Consider the following 20,589-nt stretch of genomic DNA (forward strand, 5'->3'; position numbering starts at 1 on the left):
CGTTTTAGGGTAGTACGTAGTTTATGGCTTATGCCTTTTTTTTCCTATGAGAGTTGACATTCACGTTTACTTGGGAGCATTAATTCTTCATTTGGTCTAATCCTCGGGGATCTTCATTTTTATTTGTAGGAAAAAGAAAGGATAAAGAAAACTTTATACAGAATTACGTAGATATCATAAATCAATCTAATATTAATTAGTAGTAAATATTGCACAAAAATATTGATTTTTTATATTTTTATAAAGTGAATTTTGAATTTAAAATTCAAAGTTTTAACGTAATTATTTAAATTATTTTTTTAATAATATTATATAGGTACTAATTATATGTGTATTTTTTGACACAATACTTAGAACTACTAATAACCTCTCTTCAAATTATAAATAGGAGAATAATATGCTTCAGCGCACTTAAACCCACGTCCTCCTGCATTGACAACAATGCCCATACCAATCGAGTTAAGACTCATCGATATTTAAATCAAACTCTTATTTAGTAAATATATTTTAACATAAAAAATTCCACTTATATCATAAGTGTGTTATAATCGAATTTTAATAACCCCTCTCTCTCTCTCTCTTTTATGTATTAGAAAAAAGTTGGTACGAGAAGATCAATATTTTAAATTTCTAGGTAAGAATATACATATACTTAATATTTTTGACCAAATTAATACCACAGGTATCAACTTAATTGAAAAATAAATTAAAAAAATTATATTTAAAAATGTTTTTATTTTTTAATATATTTTTTAAAATATATATATTTATAATAAGAATTGAAGGCAATATATTATGCTTTTGAAATCTTTAAATTATGATTTGAGTCAAAATTTTATTTAATTATTATTGTATAAAGTTACAAATATATTTTCACCCACATAAGGTGTCATATGTAATATAATGTAAAGGACTGGTTATAGGTTATTGTTGTATTAAAAACTTATGATTGAAAATAAAAATGTTTTGATGGTTGAAAGAGGCGACATATGTGGGGTGCTTACACAACTTATGATGACACTTAACTTAACTTAACACCCCCAAAATAATAAATTAAAATTGCAAACAATGTGAATCATGAATCCCATTGTTTATCCACCATCTTTATTTTTCAACTTTTAATTATCACTTAAACCATTTTTATATTTCTTATTTTATTTCCAAAAAGAAAATATGACTATTAAATATAGTTTTTACTTTAATTAATAAAATAATTTCACAATTGATTAATGATTAAAAGTTCAAGTGAAATTATAATCAAACTAAAAATTGATATTTTTTTTATATTTTATTTGGGTTTTACATAATTAAATTAAAATATATAAATAATTAAAAGTTAAATGTAAAAAATAATAAAAGTTAAAAACATAATTTTAACCAAAGCTGAAGGAGTTGTAGTATAATATCCCAAGGAAGCTTAAGTTAAAATACTATACAGAATTGATAATCGTTTCAATTTTCAATTCAGTCCACCTAAATACCAATCTAATCCAATTTTTTAATCACTAATCAAGTATAACTATTAATTAAATAATTATATATTAAAGTTTGAGATTAATATTTTTATTATTTCTTCCAATTCCTGTGATAATAAACTACTTTATACCATAATAATTTTGGTGGGTCCAAAACAAGTGCAAGTGCATTTGGATTATCAAGATAGATGGCTTGGTGAGTCAAGTGAGAGATATTCCCCACTACCCAATTTTAAATATTATAATAATAAGAGAGTATGGTTGGGAATAGGAGACTTGGCACTGATCATGCTCAATTTCATGCCAAATCAGTTGACTCAACCCCTTCCTTTTCTCACCTTAACAGAGTGAAAGACACGTTGAAATCCTCGATCTCCTACTTCGCTTCCTCAACTGCCCACGCCAATCACATCATCCCACTTGGATTCTTAGTGCTGTTTTTGCCCTCTCCACTTTGCATTTGTGGTCGGGAGACGGAGAATCGGAGAATTGAGAAGATTTTTTTCCCTCATTATTAATTTGGGCTTTATTCACGTTTTAGCCCTTAAACTATATGGGTAATTCAACTTTGACTCTGTTAATAATTTAGATTTATTTGGCAAACGGCGTTAAGAAATATTTAAGAGCCAATCCAAATTGAACATATGTACTATATATCCCAAATCAAATGTTCTAACAAAAATCAAAATAGATTTGGAATTTCAAAGAAAATAGGTTCACCATATGAACATGCACTAATTTTGAGGTTTGCGTAACGACTTGACCTGAAGAGAAAATATTCGAATGAAAGACTAAAATGTGAATAAAGTCGTTAATTTGTTATATTTAAAAGCTTAATCTACCACGTGAAATTTCATTATGTTCTACGACCACACTTGAATTTTAGTTCCATTAATTTAAAGTTATTTGTAATTTCACATTTTATGGTTGTTTATAACAATTAATTATGAAATTTGATAAATCAAATTAAATATTAAATATTAATAGCTTGCCGTGATTTATAATTTTTGTTAAATATATGTAGTTGATTGAAAAAACAAAACATAGATATCATATTAGGCGGAAAAAATGTGAAACTCGATTTTAAAAAAATAATTTTATAATCAGAAGTTAAAAGAAAAATGAAATATTATACGTGTAACCTAACTATTAGGTCTACGTCCATGATAAAACATGTCAAATAAAAACATAAAATGAGCAATGAAGCACCGAACCATCTCTCAAACGTCCCCTCCACGGCTCCATCTATAAGAATAAAAAAATTAATTCAAAAAATAAAATAAGAATAAAAATTTTCAGTAATTCCACGGCTATCAACTGGTCAACCGACCGTCACCCTTTCGCCTATATATATATTTCAAAACCCCTCTGAACCCGCTAAATTTTCATTCTAATATATATATATATATAGTTGAGAAGCATAGCATGGATTCATCGGAACATGGCTCTACCTCGCCGAAGCAGCCGTTAACTGTCGGCCTCGTCGTTTCATTCAAGGCTCTATGGGCCAAGCACGCCGGCCGAGTTTCAAAAAAGCTGAAGCCAAAGCATAATGAGTTCGGCTCACTTTCCGATTCTCCGAGATCCTTGGCGGTGAAATCTCCGGGACCGAAGCGGCTATTGACGACGCTTAGCAACAAGGCGATCAAGTTGGTGAACCGGAAAAAGGCCGGTGAGAAAACCGGGAAGGAAGAGGAGGAGATCGGAGACGGCGGAGTATGGCAAAGAGCGATCCTGATGGGAGATAAATGTCAGCCGCTAGATTTTTCAGGTGTGATCTATTACGATAGCAAAGGAAATCAAGTGGAGGAGTTGCCGTTTCGTTCCCCACGTGCTAGTCCGATGCCTGCTTACCTCACCTCAAAGAAGACTTGCTATTAGGTCACCGCTCAAGGTAGTTTGTAAACAAGAACTTTATTTTTATTTTTTTGGGTTTATGTTCATCCTTTTCTAGACTCCAAGGTAGTACGTGTTACGTTCTTATAGGTGGAAAATTCAACTCTTTGAATTGGACCTTAATTTTCAATATTACGTTATCACGGGTATTGGAAAACAATAAATTGGGACGCCCATATGGAAATTAATATACTTGTGGATTTAGTTGAGTGAGTGAAGTTTGGCTCTAGTTTCTGTTTTTCTCCTCTTGGTATAGTTACCTTTATTAGGGGTAAAGTGAAGTTTGAATTTGTTTACTTGACATTCCGTTCAAACTCTTTGTTTCAAGGGTTGAACGAAATCCAAAAAAGCATTACAAAATTAAATTAGGGATTTTGTTGATCCTTTGAGCACATAAATGAACCGGTTATCATCAATAATAATAATAATAATAATAATAATAATAATAATAAAGAATCCAAATAAAATACTGCATGTCATTAAGAAATGAAAAAATGTGTACCCAAACCATATATTTACCATTTCCAGTTAAAATGAGACGAGTTCCACAAATTTCATCATTTTTTTTTTGTATTCCTAAAGGAGCTTATAAAACTTAGATTTACGACTAACTCACAAATTAATTATCAGCAAGGAACATATATGCCACTAGTTTTTCTTCCTTTTTTATAAAAAATTTGTTTAGTTGACATTTGAGTCCAACGTTTTACGGTTTTAAAGTTTATTAAAATTGGGAAAAAATATACTTACATTTGCATTAATATTTATATATTTGTCGGAAGTTCATGAATACCATACGAGTTTGTAATCCAAATTTAAAATATGGCACGTCAATCAACCGGCGATCAATAACAATAATAAATCCACCATTTAAAACATGGCATCGCATTTTACGTCATAAAAATCATTAAGAAATGGAATATATATATATATCTAAATCATGTATATTTACCATTTGCCAATGAAAATGAGGTCCAAGAAATCTTCATTCATTATCCCTCTCAATAATAAATCTTATTGAAGCCCATGGTTGGTTCAATTTTCAAAGGCTCAGAAAACAATTGAATTTTAAAAAATAAATTCAAGGAAGTTATTTTACCATTACCTCTTTTATTAGAGGGAAATTTGTTTCCATATTGAAAAACAAAAGAAAAAAGAGACAAAAGTTACTATTTCTTGTCATTTTGCTGTCTCAAATAGTAAGTTCCTAATTTTCTGTCTGAATTTTGAAGTCCAATCTTGGATTTTTTTGTAAGCGTTTCAACAACACCATTCTATCTTAAAAGATCTTTCAAATCAACAAATCTCGTATATCCATTATCAAAATTTTCAGCTAATTAAAAACAAGAAACAAAATTTTAAAAAATATATCGAACACTCAAAATCACCATCATCACAAATCGAAAAACAAATATATATAATCTTTGTCTATTGAAAAAAAAAAAAGAGGGGATAAGAGTCCATTGCTAATCATGCACCAGGAGCAGCATCCTTAACCTTGCTTTGCAAATACCCACCATATTCCATAGCATAATCCTTAACATGGCTAGCCGTATCATAAATCCGGGTCCGAGCTGAATCAACCCGGTCCGACCCAGGTGGATGCATTCCCCTAAAGTAACGGTACATCCATGTCGACCCAGCCGCGACGGCGACTCCGAAGCCACACGCCGACAAGAACCCAACGGCGGTGAGAAACAGGAAGGTGCATATCGGGAACCAAACGGGGCTAGAAACGACGATCACCGGCATGAAACAAACGAGCCCGAAGACGGTGGCGGTGAGAGTAAGTCCAGTGAGGATTAAGAGAGTGGCGGCGGAAACGAAGAAGAGGAGTAAGAATCCGAGAAAGTGGGTGGTGTTGGGTGCATGGGATTGGATTTTTTGTAGGAAAGTGGAGGATGGGACGACGGTGCGGTTGGCTCTCGACGGTCGTTGTTGTTGTTGTTGGTGGGTGGGATTGTTACGTTCCGCCATGGGTGAGGAATGGCTGTTGTTGAGAAAGTGGAAATGGGGGTTGAAGTGTTTAAGTGTTGAAAGAGAAGGTGAGGAGAAAAAATAGGGCAACTGATGATGACAAGTGTGAGGAAGATATGTATGTGGCATGCAAGGGATACACGTGGATTGGGACAGTAGTTTCTGGAGTTCTAAAGCTTTGCCGGGAGGCCACGTCACTGGAATAATTTAAAATATGGTTGAATTCACCATTTAGGGTCTTAACTTGGCAACTATTTCCACATTAAAGCCTAAATTTTTCCCCCTAAATTAGGCCTTGAACTTAATACTTGTTCGTGAATGGAAGCTTGAACTAGATTACTGTTATCACATTTGGGCTTCAATCTTTTTGTCTAAGTTACTATTTGAATTTTGACAATGTTATCCTATTATAAATTAAACTTGACAATTGTTCTCACATTAAAGTCCATAATTTAAGGTTTGCAAGAAACTATCAGGGACGAACTTGTAAAAAAAAAGTTTAAGCTCCAATGTAGAAACAATTGTCAAGTTTAATTTAGAAAAAGAAAATTCAAACCCAACATGAGAATAGTTATCAAGTTCAAACCCTAAATAGTTATTTAACCATTTTAAATATTGATAAAACGATATCTAATTCTTGATGATCACATCCGGCTTGATAGATGTGCCTGGCTTTCCCGGATCCTACTTATAATTTGTAATTGATACTGTTTTTCTTATTATAAAAAAAAAAAGATTTCTTGAATTTGTCAACTTTCCCCTGAAAATTTTTTCCTTGCATTAGTCTTAGAATCCGATAAATCTTTTTCAATCTGGTCCATGAACTTGGACTTTTTTAAGGTGTGATGATGTGGTACTTTAAGATTATACAAAGTTATCACTTAAAAATTTTAAAATATGATAATAAAAAATTATCGAGAAATTATTAAAAAAAACCAGGTTTTAGTATGATTTAAAACCTAGGGGTTAAGAGTTTTTGAAATTTTAATTATACCTTTAAATTTTCTTATAAATTTTAATTAGATCCCTAAAATTTTAGAAAGTTCTCATTAAACCTTTGAAAGCTTTAAAATTTTCAATTAAACGCTTCACAAATTTTGTTAATTTTAATTAAACCTCTGAAATTTTTGAACGTTTTAAATTAGACCTATCAAAAATTTGAAAATTCTCATTAAAACCCTCAAATTTTTTAAAACTTTAATTCAGCCCTCCAAAACTTTATGTCAAAAATCCGCCACTGTCAAGTAAGCTTCCCATGTGCTGCAATATTAAGAAAAATATAAAAAACTGATACACTACAATCATCATGTAATATCAATTTGTTCATCTTTTTTCACAGGTTAGCATTCTAACAATTTTTAAACTGTACATAAGTACATAAATTTTTATATCATACATTACAACAGTAAAGAAGGAAAAATATAAATCCCTCTCGTGGGATAAGCTACATTACCAACTTAACTAAGTCAGACAGTCCTTTACATTACTTGCTAAACAAGTCAATCAAAGTAACTTCAAAATCATTTTTGTTTCTTATCGATACCAGCCGAGCTAATATCTGCAGCTGCAGCAGCTGCCATTTCCATCAATCTCTTGTAGTCGATCTCGGTTGACTTGTATTTTAACTTGAGACCTCCTTGAGTCCATGATTTAATACAAAGGATAGCTTGTGTGCTATCATGTGGCATGCAGAATCGTTGCTTATCGATCTCATCACCTTTACTGCAAAACAGTTCATCGGGTTTAACCGAAGTTGCTTGGACAGCTAAGAAATCTCTAGCCATCGCAGAGAGCCGAGGGTAACGTGTACTGTTGACCTTCCACCATTCCAAGACATCCGTCTTTGTAGGAGCTGGTGACTCGGAAAGATACTGGGTGAGTTCGTCAGTGGCATTGCTCATGCTTGCTCTTCGTTTCTTTCGAGCGATCTCCTCAGCGAAAGAAACGGCTCCTCCATCTTCTATATCTTGAGAAGAGTATCCACTTGTCATGGATGAAAAAGGGGTGGTGTAATAATTTCTTACAAAATGGGCTCGTGCTTCTTCTAAATAGTTTTCGGAGTTGAGACTCTCAGGTATGAGTTCACATTTAATACGGGGATCGAGAATGGCTGTCATGTAGATGAATATGTTGCAAACTTGGTTGTTGTAACTTCTGAGCTTTTTGGCCATGTCTTCAGCGGGATTCTTTAGCCAATCTGGTGGTTGTCGTGTTGTAATTGTATCCGAAATGTGATCCATGTAGACAATAACCATCCCGATCGTAGGTGGGGTGTTTACACATATCTCACTAATGACTTTGTAGAAAGGCTCCAAGTAATTGTGAACAATATTGACAACATTCTTCTCTGCAGTATTCAGCAACATCCGATTACCCAACATCTCTTCGTTCTTCCTGACAATGGCATCCATCGACTTCCCGGCCTGCTTCAATGTTTAAAAATATTAAAAATCAAATTTTATCATTAGCCACCAAACTCCATACAAAAAGAAAAAGTACCTTCTGAACAAGATCAAGCATTTGGTAACTGCCACTCCACCGTGCTGAAGCATCAAGCGGAAATTGCCAACTACCTTCTTTATAAGCTGTTGTTAATTGAATGAAATCCTCTGAGATATCTAAGGATGCATTTAACTCTTGTACAAATTCCCGGACCTTGGCAATAACGGGTTTCGTTGTTCTTAATGCATCATCTATAATCAAACTCAACGTACGAGCTGCACAAGGGATAAAACAGAAGGGCCCCATTTTCTGACCATCCAAGTCCTCCTTTAAAGCATGGCAAGCATGGATAGCATTTTGACTATTATCATGGGTGCATGAGAGAACTTTATTCTCAATATTGTACATCTTAAGAACCTTTACCAGCGAGTTATATATTTCGGAGTCGGAACAAGGGTAAGGTACCTGACATATATCGAGAAGCACCTTTCGGAAGGACCAGTTTTCGTCAATCCACTGACATGTGATGCTCATGTAAAATATTTGCTCATATGAAGTCCAGAAATCAAGAGCAATCGAGACTTTGGAAGAAACCTGTTCCAAAGATGCTCTAACATCTTCTCTCATGCTCCTGAAAACTTCGCGGAATACTGCCTTGTACTTCTCACCTGGCCATAGTTGTATTGATGGATTCAAAAATTTAAAGGAGTTTGCTAACCACTTTTCCTCTAAAGTTGAAGGAGGTAGAGTAGCTAAAATAAGCCATTTAATAAGCAACCAGTTCAGATGATCATAATCGACCTGAGGTGCTCTTCCTTGTTGTTGAGGTTTCTTGATTACGGTGGGAGTGGTGGACGGCTGTGGTGCTGAACTAGTAACATTCTCCCCTGTCTTATCATACCCAGGATGCCGATTACTAAGGTGTCTTCCTAAATTGCCTTCACAATGAAGGTGGATCATCAGATTGATGAGATAATAATATAAATAAATAGTAGCCATATTATCATATCCATTAACTCAAACCATGGTAAACACCCATGAGCCATCTGATTACCAAGGTGCCTACGGTTATCAGATGAATAAGATAACTATAATGAGTGCCATATGATCATAGGCTAAAACAAGGCAATATGCTTGCTAAATACCATATCCATAAACCCAAACCACAGTAAAAAGCCACAATTGTTAAATGGAGCATAAAAAGGCAAAGGGCAAAACGAAGCAATTCCGGAGTGCTTTACCTGTTGCAGTTGCAATAGAATAGCTCTGCCCACAAAACTTGCACCTCCTAGTTTTCCCATCAGGAGCTGTCTCGAAATACTTGAGGTAAACCGATGTCATTGTCTTCTTCCTAGGCTTTGCTGAGGGGACAACATTTCCCTTTTCTGAAGAACCAAGTACAATATCAATTGTATCCATATTAGGAATGAGCACCATATCCATTGTGCTTTTGGGTTCCATATCTGCAACAAAGGCAACAATTAAAAGTATAAATACACTCATAACGGAAGTAGTACTTACGTTCACAAGACTTCCAAATTCCAACGCGAAATAAACCAATAACAAGCTAAAAGCTATTAATATTTAAAATAAATCAATAAAAATCCAGCTCTAATGTGAATATTAAGTTTTATCCTTTTCAATAACTTGAACATTCCGTTTCCTGACCTAAGGTATCAATAAGTCTCTTATACAATGTAATATAGGAGCAAATCCTCTTCTCTTCATAGTTCTAGTTCAAAGGTCAGTCATAACACTGTGTAGGAAAAAAGGGCTCTGGTGTAGTTGAATCGAATAAAAAGAAAAAAAGGAGGCCCCAACACACACGCGTGCACACACTGTAAATCTACATCATTTTGACTCTTCGTTTTCTTTTAAATATCCATGTCTGGCACCTGTTCAAGACGTATTTGAACATCGGAATAGAGATAAGACCATCCAAAACCCTTCCAAATACATGGAAAAACTAAGAGAAAGTTGAACATCCCATATTGGATACTCACGTCCAGGTCTGGGTAACATAATTGTAAAAAGAATAACTCAAATAGTATTCCATTTCTCATTATCCCAGTAAACCTCACTGCAACCTCCAACTAAATATGATTATATTTAGAATCAGTTTGTAGGGTTCATATCATGTAGAATTATTATGGAACATTGAGGGACTTCATAATTATATACAATTAATTGAAGAATCCCAGCTCGTAAACTGAATTCCAAAAACAATTAGCTGAAATCCGCGAAGTGAGTGAATTACATAACGTAAACACAAAGAACAAAGCTAGAAGATGACCGCAATTGAAAGAATATCTCACACAAGGTAATAACTACTACTAACAATTACTCATGAATGAAAGAGATGATTCTAGCTTAAATTTCATTGAATAGAAGAAGGGTATATATACACCTTAGCATGAGAGAAGCTAGAGCTTACAACCGATTAACTGATTCTTGAATTGTATAACTGAATCTAGTTACAATAGTTCTAATAGTAATTAATATCTTATCCTGAATCGCATTTATAAGTTTGAAATCACCGTGAATTGATATATATATATATATCCAGCTAAATTACTTGAAAAAAAATAAGGGATTAGAAGATACCTTTGTAACTCTTGAAGGCATTGTTTACACTCCACTCCATTTTATTCCCTGCAAAAGATACAATTTCAAACAATTTGAAGTAAGTGCAGCTAACCAAAAAAAAAAGGCTTAAAATTTAAGAAAATAAAATCAAAATTTACCCCAAAAGTCATAGACAGTGCTGAAACCAGCAGAAATTCAGCTTAATTTGATATCCAAACCTAAAATTAAAATCCTGAAAACAAAATAAAAGGAGATTAGAGCCGGTTTTAAAGAATGGGTTTTGTTTGTTTCGTAAGAAAAAAATTAAAAAATATCTGGGTTAGAAACAAACCCCGAATCAAATCTGGGTTCTTGTTCTTCACTTATAGTTCAGAGCTTTGAAATTGGTGAAATAAGCAAAAATAAGAGGAGCCAAAGAGAAAAGCAGGAAGAAATGGAGGGAAATAAAAGAGATCGGCGTAGATCTAAGCTGGATCTAAGCCGATGAAACCAAAGAGAGAGAGAAAAAAAAACAGTAACTATAAGAACAGAGCCGAGGAGCGAGTTGAGTCTACGACACGGATGACTTTTTTTACATCTAATAAAAGCAACCACTTTTATTATTTATTTATTTTATTTTTGGCTCGGCTGGTGTGTAATGATATCGAATCAATGCCATTTCTTTTTGTGATAAAAAAAGAAAAAGAAAAAAAAAGGGAAGTGGCTGGCTGGCTCGAGATTAGGAACAGTAAGTGAAGCTTAATGGTTCGATTTGTTAAGCCCAAGCCAGGCCAGGTTGACCTCGCTGGAAGCTATTTGTATGGCTCAATTTGAATAACTCTTTTAGCTTCAACCTTTTTTTCTTTTGGACAATAACAAAATGTATCACTGTTTTATATGTTTGTAAGAGGTAAAACACCCTGTAATAACATTCAAATTGCGTTATATCTCTAGAAAATTAGATTTTATATTGACTTTTTTATTAAAAATTTTATCTATTTTTACGGGTAAAATTTGATATAATTGACAGAATAATCAAACAGTAACACATAATATGTCACATGTACCTTACTTTAATGTAAAAGAATCAGTTTTTAATAATATAAATGGATAAAAAGATTAACAAAATAATCAATTTACTCTTTAATCTAACATGCACGAACTAATTTTATATTGTTTTAGTAGAGAGAATAAAATGCAATCCAACTCATTATATAAAGATCTCTGTGGTACTTTTGCCATTTATAAGATAATATATTTTTGTTAAATATAAATATTTATATTTAATCAAATAATAATATAATTTGTTTTAATTAAATTATTTAAATGGATAGTTTTTAAGAATCTATTACTAATTCATTTTAATCTTGATTTTTATGACTACTTTTTTCTAACTAATAATATTACTCATGATATAAAAAAAATTAGATTTATTAATGAAGTTTCATGTAATGAATTAAGTAAATATTAATTTAAGGGAAGATATTTAATTCTTTAATTGTATAAATTTTATGCATTATTGGTGAATAATAATATGATACATCATCGTTAATAAAAAATAATAGAAGACCTATAAATAAATAGTAATAACTTTATTTAAATGTAAATAAATACTAAAATCCTAAACCCCAATCCAAATACCTAAACTCAGGTCGAAACCTTGAATCTTAAAGTCAATATTCTAAGCACTAAACACAATAACCTAAACCCTGGACATAAGAGTTAATAATATTATTTATAATTAATGTATAATTAAGTACACAACGGAGATGAGACTCGGTTGACTGGTGATATTAACTTTGCTAAACAATTAAATAATACTAAATATTGTCATACCCATGACGTGGGTGGAAAAAAATGATATTAAGATTGTATCTATAAAAAAACAATAATTGAGTTATAGGTAAAATATTTATGGTTAAACATTCTTTAGGATTGGATTTAATCATTAGACCATTGATATATATATATTTAAGATAAAGAAGCTAAACACATTTAGCCATAATAGGAATTATATATAACACCAACACTATATTGTAAAATCTTCATCTCGATCATATTGGGAGGAACATCGTAAATTCTCAAATCAAGAGGAACATTTCTTCCTAAGGCTACCATGAAATCTGCAGTCATGTTTATTGTCAGTGGAGTAAACATCACATTCACATGCCAATCCCTTGCTAACAACTTTTTGACGATTCATGACTTCTTTCTATCTCCTCAGTTTGACCATTAAGCATATTGATCGCAACCAAACAATCACTTTTCATCGATAATTGTTTTATGCCTCTTTTCCAAGATATATCCAATCTGTCCATGATTGCACATAGTTCCACATCAAGTGGAGAACAAGTGCCTATATTCCGATTGTAACTAGTGACCCATTTACCTCGATGATTCTAAAACAAACCTCCAGCAAAAGCTTGACCAGTTATCAAGTGCCTTGATCCATCCGTATTCAATTTGCACTAGTCGTTGAGCAGCTGCTACCAACTAGTAAAAGACCTTGCCAGGTCATTCTGTTGATATCTCTTATTGTTCGCCAACATGATTGATTTCGCAAAGGCTATTATTCCAGCAACCTCAATCGAAACCTCACCAAATTCTCCATTGAAGAGCAAGTTGTTTCGTCGTTTCCATATTCTCCAAACTATAATTCCAATTAACAAGACGTTTCATGTAAAAATAGTAAAAGATGAATACATTGTTATCTTAACATTAAATTCTTTATTAGAAGAGAACTTTCAAATAACTTTCTATTTAAAGGTGTGTTTGATAATCTTTAAAATAAATATAATCATTTGAATATCTATTTTTTAAATTATAATTTAATAAAATAAATTCAACATAATATTTTTTTACATTAAGTTTGTATCGAATTGATTTGTGATTCACTAAAACATTTTATATAAGTATATATATAGATAGATGGATTTTAGAAGTACAAATAAAATAAATTATTTAAAAAATAAACTTCAAAACAACTACAAACTACAAATAAAATTATTTATAAATAAATAAATTAAATAAAAAATCAATTGCACCATTTCTCCAACAATAGCTCAAATTTGTATATCGTGAAATTACCATAAAAAATAAATTAATGAAAAAAAAAAACAATATTTGAACCGGGCTTGGACCTATCTTTAGCCATTACTTGATATTTGTTGATCGGCTTAGGTTCAAAGCCCAATCACATTTTCCTTTTCCTTTCGTGAAAGCACCCATTTTCAGCACTCACGCGCGCCAGTTTCCGCGCCTTTAACAACAGCACAAAGCAGTGGCGGCCGGAGGGGCAACGCCGCTAGTACAGCACGGAATGTGGAACTTTATCAAGAACCGTGAGCCTAATATCCATATGAAACGTCTATTTGAGCCGTTCCTTAGTTACCGCCATTTTCGAACCCGCGCCGTCGATAGACAAAACACATCCTCCACCGGTCTTTACGGTTTTGATCACTTGAAGTCCCCTAAAGGCTTCCAACGCTTCGTCGATGAAGCCATTGAGAGGTAAAGTGTCGCTCCAATTTGCTTCACGTATAGCCTCAAAAATTTTCAAAGCTTCGTCACTTATTCGGTTGCTTTGAGATTCAAAACTTCACCGAGCTTTAAATAATCAATTTATTCTTTTGATCAATTATTAGGTCATCGGAGCTGATTGATTATATATCTGGCATGCCATCTTCAGCTGAAATAATCCGAGCCATGGACGAGATTTCGGACACTGTAGGTTCATTGCAATATTCATACATAAGACACACACACATACACACACACACATTCCTTAGTTAATATCACTTCTAAGAAATGCCTTTATTAAAACTTCGATTTCGTAGGTCTGTTCTGTTGTTGATTCCGCTGAACTCTGTAGACAAACTCATCCAGCTAGGTATTTATTTTTAATCTTGAATGAATGTACTAATTGTATGTTTGATTTAGAATTTTACTTTTATTCAGATAATTATTATTACTTTTTTTTTTTTGTTTCAGAGGATTTGTCGAGGAGGCTATCAAAGCATCGATGAAAATTAATGTATATCTACATGTGAGGTGACCGATGATGTTAACCATAGAAGTACTTTTTTGCCTTGTGTTTGTGATTTATTTTGAGGAAAACTACATTTTGAAAATAATTTTGTTTGTAGAGTTGTTTGGTTAAACTGGCATATTTTGTATTAACCTTTTTTTAAAACATTCATTGTGCTTGATGATTTATGTGCTACTGAATGGTAACAGCTTTGTTGCATTTTGTTGTTGCATTACAGTTTCTCAATACAAATCATACTCTTTATAATGCGGTGAAAAAGGCAGAGCAAGATGGTCATTTGCTTACTGAGGAAGCTCGTAGAGCAGCTCTCCACTTACATATTGACTTTGAGAAGGGTGGCATTCATCTCCCTTCTGGTATACATCCTTTTCATTTGCAATTATGTAGGAGCATAAATTTTCCCTGTTTAGGGTCTAACATGCAAATATCTGCTTCCTATTGCAGGAAAATTAGACCGAGTTAATCAGCTAAATATGGACGCTCACAAGCTATGCAGAGAGTAAGAATCCTCTGGTGCTTTTTCTACGTCTCAGTAGCATATCTTATATTGTTTGAGCAGGTGGCTATAGTGTTTTGATTTATATTTTCTATATGTTATTACTTCCTCCCAGGTATGGTGAAAATATTATTAACGACCCAGGTTATGTGGATATCTTTCCAGCATCACGCATCCCAAGACAAATACAACATCTCCTTAAGCCTATCTATCGTCTGACATCTGGAGTGTCAAAGGAGTCCTTAGGCTCATATGAAGATGAACAAGAAAAGGGTTTCCGGATCATAACAGAGCCACGTACTCTATTCTCTGTTCTACAATTGACGCCAGATGAACAGGTAGCTTTCATCTTTTAGATTCAAGAAGTCAGCAACTCCTTACTGCATTTTATTGAAGTTAAAACTGGCACAGTTAGCAACATCTGTGTTCCAGCTGCTGTATTTGCGCAAATAACATCTTTCTGTTATTGCTATTTATATATATTTATTCTAATAAGTTTAATTAGCTAAGACAGTGAGTGACCTTAACAGAGCAGAGTAGAGTTTTGAATGAGGTATCATTTAATTTTAATTTTGTGGAACTAACCAAGTCTGTCACCTCATTTACTTTCTCAGGTTAGGAAAATGGCATATTTGAAAGGGAGTTCCGTCCCACATGCGAACCATGAAGTTCTTGATAAACTTATAAATTCCAGGCATGAGCTTGCTCAGGTAATTTATAATCACGTAGGAGTTTGGCAAAAAGCAACTACGAAATTGGATTTTATATGGTGTGATGATTTGATACAGTAATAATTTCATGCATATGTGAATATTTTCAATTGTTGGATTGGTACTATAAGCTTTTCTAAACTTTAAAAAGTGAAGAAACCTCTGACATTGCCTCTAAAACTTGTTTAGTTTTTTCTATGTTGGTTAAAGTTCGTGAGGAAATTTGAGGCTAGTTTAGGAGGAAAATGTCAACAACTAAGCGGGAAGGTGATTTTTTTGAGCATCAAGATCAAGATATGCTTCTAGGATGAGGTTAACGTTCATGTTTCAGGATTATATTTTCTTGTCGTAGCGGCAAGTCATCCAACATTTTCCTGGCTTCTTTTTAGTAACTCAAAAACGATTTTTGATGTTCCAGTCTTTCTATTATCATATAATTACTTGGTATCTACTGGAATTTTGCCATAGTCTTTCAGCAACATAATTGTAACTAATTTTAGGATACTTGTGTGCTTGCTGAGAAGGATATTTGTATGGACCCGGTTTTAAATGGTTGCAGATATATGTCTACAAATAACTTTGAATATCTTCTTCTTTTGTTTTTTTGAAAGCCAATATCTTGAAATGATTGGTATGGGGAAAACAAGTTGCTGAATGATTATAAATTAGTTTATCACTTTAGAATTGGATTTAAAAAAAAAAATTCTTATTATTTGAGTTACTAATATTTTGCTCTCTGAATGATGCAGATAATGGGTTGTAAATCCTATGCTGAATTTGTAATGCAACTAAACATGGCTTCATCACCAGAGGTGGTGGTGTCCTTTTTGCAGGAGATGAGCAACATGGTCAAAGAAAAGGCAGATGAGGTATAATGTGTTTCTTATTAGAACTTGTGAGCTGTGAAGGTGTTGATTCATAGGTGGTTCTAGATTCTATTTTTGTTGCATTACTCCACTAATCAGTGATTTTCCCTACAGGAGTTTAATACAATCAGAAATTTGAAGAGAGATGTATGTGGCCAAAGATGTGTAGATCTAGAACCATGGGATGAGGCATACTACACAACAATGATGAAATCTTCTGCCTATAATTTGGACTCCGCTGTAGGTTATAAACTTTTTTATCTTTTGCATAGAATTTGTCACAGCCGAAGTTCCATTTCACTTATATTTTTTAGTGTCTCAAAGTTCTAGGTTTTCTTAAGACTTTTTGTTCCTAATATTGTGGCAGGTTGTGGCATCATATTTCTCTCTGCCACAGTGTATTGAGGGCTTGAAACTTCTGGTAAAGTCACTCTTTGGTGCAAGCTTTGATAGTGTTCCCATGGCACCTGGTGAATCATGGCATCCTGATGTGCTTAAAATGTGTATTCATCATCCTGAAGAGGTATGTGTATGTATGTAGTCTAGAGTAGTTTGGGAAATAATTTTCATATTGTGAAGAATACTGAGAAGACTGATAGTGATAGTCCCTCTAAGATATTTAATTCTGTTTTTTTTTTTCTCTCCTCGAAGTTTTTCTTGCCTCTACTTTTAAATTCTGTTTTTTCACAGTAGCACTGAGTCCTAACTTTTGTTTTTCTATATTGATGTTTGTGTTGAATACATTCTTGCACTAGTTGCATTCCAGTTAACTTCTGATGCTGCAATAGTCTTGCATTTGTTTTATGGTGAGATTTAAATTTAGTAATCTACCTTTCAATTCGAGACCACCACCTGCTTCAATTTATATTTTTTAACAGAAATACACTGGATGTAAGAAACATGGATGCTTCTTTTACAAAGTTTATGCATGTCAGAAATGTTCTGCCAACCTCCCTGCATTTTCATTTATATTGCTGCATTATAATGAGGCATTTTGCATTTGCTTCAGGGTGACTTAGGGTTTCTGTACCTTGATCTATTCTCAAGGAAAGGCAAATATCCAGGTTGTGCCACTTTTGCAATTAAAGGGGGACGAAAAATTTCTGAAACCGAATATCAACTCCCTGTATGTAAATAAACACTGGTTAATGTTGTTTGTATAATTTATTATATTTTTCATTTAAACTTTGTTTACAAACTCTTTTGATGTCTGAACATTAGTTTCATTTCAAAGTTCACTTAGATTGTTAGTTCTGCAGGTTATGGCCCTTGTTTTCAATTTTTCAAGGTCGCATGATTCATCAATTGTGCGGCTTAATCACAGTGAACTAGAAACTTTGTTTCATGAGTTTGGACATGCTCTTCATGCATTGCTCTCTAGAACGGTAGTTTGTTGAGATCTTTACCACTAAACAAGATCAGTATAAACCTGTTGTTTTCATCATAATCATTTTGGCTATCCATGTAGGATTACCAACATTTTGCAGGCACAAGAGTGGCTCTTGACTTTGCTGAGACACCTTCAAACCTATTCGAGTGAGTGCAATGCTGCAGTTTCTTCATAGCAAATTTGCATGAATGTTGGTAGAATGCATGGGGGAGTTGTATCTATTTGTGGTTCATGGTTGAATATTATATATGGTCTCTTTTAAGCTTTATATGCTCATGTTTGTTATTACCAAACTGATATTCTCCAGGGGGAGAGAGACTCCATGCACGTGTATACTGCAATTTTATATTTTCAACATGTTTCCGGTGCCTTTATAACCAGCTGACTGATTTAATAATGCTTCTAGGTACTATGCTTGGGATTACCGAGTCCTGAAAAAATTTGCTAGACATTATTCAACTGGAGAAGTAATACCTGAGAAATTGGTAAAGTCGCTAAATGGTGCAAGAGACATGTTTGCAGCAACCGAATTGCAACGTCAGGTTTATCTAATCTTCTGAATGAATCAGCATTTAATGTTTTAAAGCACATCTAATGCATGGACATGAACAAAAAATTGAGCAAGCTTTCTGTTTTCCATTTGGCATTTATTAGATATTTTATGCTTTGGTTGACCAAACACTTTTCGGAGAACAATTGTCTGTGCCAAGAGACACCAATTCTATTGTTGCCCATTTGAAAAGACAACACAGCAATGAGAAGCATGTGGAGGGGACACACATGCATATCCGATTCAGTCACTTTCTCACCTACGGTGCTGGTAAATTTTTAATCATAAGTTTTTGATGTACAATTGTTTTGTTCTTCGTACACGAAAGTATAAATTTGATCCTTAGTGGTATATTCTCACTCAAGCTCAAGGTGCTGAATACAGCAACTTTAGATGTCAAATTAAGGCACTAGGGGCTAGGGCACCATAATTTGTGTCTTCGCATGGATTTCTAATGAAGTTACATGTTTTGCATTTCCTAGATGCATTCTTTAAGCTCGGCATGTTCCTCGGAGAAGAGTGGTTCTTCTAACCGGGTTTCGAATATGCATACACCACTCTTAATATATGATTTTTTTTCTTCAATTCAATAGGTTACTACAGCTACTTGTATGCCAAATGTTTCGCAGCAACCATATGGAAAAAGCTATGCCAAGAGGACCCTCTATCACCGACAACCGGAACATTGCTCAGAACAAAACTTTTGCAATACGGAGGAGCCAAAGAACCTGCTGATTTGTTGACCGATCTAGTTGGTGATGGGATCGTAAGGTATCATAATGGAGGGATTGTTCCTGATGTCACAAGTTGTTTGGAAGAATTGAAACTCCTCGATGACAAAAACCGGCATATAGGTAAGTGACCGGAGTAAGAATTTCAACCAGAATATAGGGGGAAAAAAGAGAATAAAAATAACAAACATGGAGGAGAACATATTGACATGATTGCTGCAAAATTGCCAGGTTTTTTTGTTAGTTTCTTATTATCATTAGAGCATTATTTGGGGGTTGTAGAACTAGAAGTTGGTAATTGATATGTGCCACGTAAGTCAAGTTGTTGTAATATGTACATTACTTGTACACATTCTTTAGTTTTACTTGGCAAAGTAGTACTTTTAGCTGAAGAAATTTTCAAATTCCCAATTAAAAGAGATTTCAAGACTATGGTTTTAATTGTGATTTGGAATATTGGTAAGGATGCTAGCCTTTTGTGTTAATCCAATTTTAAAGAGCACTTGGCATTTAGGTGAAATTAGTTTGTACCTTGTCTTTTGTTATGGTAATAATATGTTTTTTTTTTATCATTATAATATCGGGAGAGGGTACCACATTAGATAAAGAAAAAGCATTTTCATTTGTTATTAAACATATAAGCATCATATACTAATGACTCATTTGGTTACTTATCGATAAATACGAAAAAAATATTTATTTATTACCTATATATTATAATATATAGATATAAAATAAAGAATAGTTAATATAAATTTGAAATTGAAAATAGAAATGAGTTAAAACCTCTTGTAAGAAATAGGATTTTTTTCAAAATAAGCGAGTTTTTTTCTCTTTCAAATAAATTGAGTGGTTAAAAACTATAAATTGAAATTAATTTATTACTAATCTATATATTAAAATAATAACATTTCTACTAAATGTATCATAAATTTTTTTTTGAAAATTTTCTCATTGTAAATCAAATTTCGATTAGCTATTTATTATCACCTTCGAGAAAGGAACCTTTAATATATAGTCGTAATACAATAATTTGAAAAAAAACAAAAAAAACTTTTGAATAAAAATTAGAAAAGGAAAAGAAAATGTACATCACCATAGTCCTCGCGGCGCAAAGTTCAATAAAGTTCCTTAGAAAAGGTGGAAAAAAGTTAAAATTTGCTGAGTCGATATATTCTTTAAATATTTGGAATACTCAGCAAATTTGAAGTTTTTTATTATTATTAATATAATTTCCTTTTAAATTTTATTGATATAATATAAAAAATGCCTACTTAATAATTATGTAATAAAAATAAAATTGAATTTTTAAAAAATTAGTAATATTAATATTGTTAAAATTATGTTGTAATAAATTTAAATTTAATAAAAAATTAATAACGTTAATGGATAAATTTATATTTTTAATTAAAAATAAATTAATTCTTTTTAAAAAAACAAAAA

The 20,589-nt window shown here is 32.9% G+C and overlaps 4 protein-coding genes across 10 annotated transcripts; 2 read left to right on the plus strand and 2 right to left on the minus strand.

Moving 5' to 3' along the window:
- The first annotated feature begins 2,695 nt into the window (after positions 1 to 2,695).
- On the plus strand, positions 2,696 to 3,589 carry LOC107904644 (uncharacterized). Its single transcript, XM_016831086.2, has one exon. It carries the CDS (start codon positions 2,901 to 2,903, stop codon positions 3,354 to 3,356), a length of 456 nt encoding a protein of 151 aa, XP_016686575.2. The 5' UTR covers positions 2,696 to 2,900; the 3' UTR covers positions 3,357 to 3,589.
- A 1,078-nt stretch (positions 3,590 to 4,667) lies between these two features.
- Positions 4,668 to 5,433, minus strand: LOC107904643 (oleosin G). The gene has a single exon (XM_016831085.2). The coding sequence runs from the start codon at positions 5,346 to 5,348 to the stop codon at positions 4,842 to 4,844; it is 507 nt and encodes a 168-aa protein (XP_016686574.1). The 5' UTR covers positions 5,349 to 5,433; the 3' UTR covers positions 4,668 to 4,841.
- A 1,224-nt stretch (positions 5,434 to 6,657) lies between these two features.
- On the minus strand, positions 6,658 to 11,143 carry LOC107904642 (zinc finger BED domain-containing protein DAYSLEEPER). Its single transcript, XM_016831084.2, has 6 exons — positions 10,708 to 11,143; positions 10,535 to 10,608; positions 10,395 to 10,442; positions 9,032 to 9,253; positions 7,848 to 8,728; positions 6,658 to 7,771 (listed from the first exon to the last, which is right to left on the minus strand). The coding sequence occupies exons 3-6, from the start codon at positions 10,432 to 10,434 to the stop codon at positions 6,869 to 6,871; spliced, it is 2,046 nt and encodes a 681-aa protein (XP_016686573.1). The 5' UTR covers positions 10,435 to 10,442; positions 10,535 to 10,608; positions 10,708 to 11,143; the 3' UTR covers positions 6,658 to 6,868.
- A 2,397-nt stretch (positions 11,144 to 13,540) lies between these two features.
- LOC107904641 (mitochondrial intermediate peptidase, mitochondrial) lies at positions 13,541 to 19,659 on the plus strand. Of its 7 annotated transcripts, none has more exons than XM_041105388.1 (17): positions 13,541 to 13,865; positions 14,000 to 14,081; positions 14,192 to 14,244; positions 14,346 to 14,400; positions 14,621 to 14,759; positions 14,848 to 14,902; positions 15,015 to 15,237; positions 15,514 to 15,609; positions 16,359 to 16,478; positions 16,590 to 16,715; positions 16,843 to 16,998; positions 17,485 to 17,601; positions 17,735 to 17,860; positions 17,944 to 18,011; positions 18,272 to 18,407; positions 18,520 to 18,685; positions 19,045 to 19,659. In XM_041105388.1, the coding sequence occupies exons 1-17, from the start codon at positions 13,675 to 13,677 to the stop codon at positions 19,275 to 19,277; spliced, it is 2,142 nt and encodes a 713-aa protein (XP_040961322.1). In that variant the 5' UTR covers positions 13,541 to 13,674; the 3' UTR covers positions 19,278 to 19,659. The 7 variants fall into 7 exon arrangements, with proteins under 7 accessions (XP_040961322.1, XP_040961321.1, XP_040961319.1 ...); XM_041105387.1 differs by having other exon boundaries at positions 13,544 to 13,865; positions 14,621 to 14,738; positions 19,009 to 19,659; XM_041105385.1 differs by having other exon boundaries at positions 13,545 to 13,865; positions 19,009 to 19,659.
- Positions 19,660 to 20,589: the final 930 nt, after the last annotated feature.

Source organism: Gossypium hirsutum, chromosome D11 (assembly GCF_007990345.1).
Source record: "Gossypium hirsutum isolate 1008001.06 chromosome D11, Gossypium_hirsutum_v2.1, whole genome shotgun sequence".
In the NCBI taxonomy this organism is placed as follows: domain Eukaryota; kingdom Viridiplantae; phylum Streptophyta; class Magnoliopsida; order Malvales; family Malvaceae; genus Gossypium; species Gossypium hirsutum.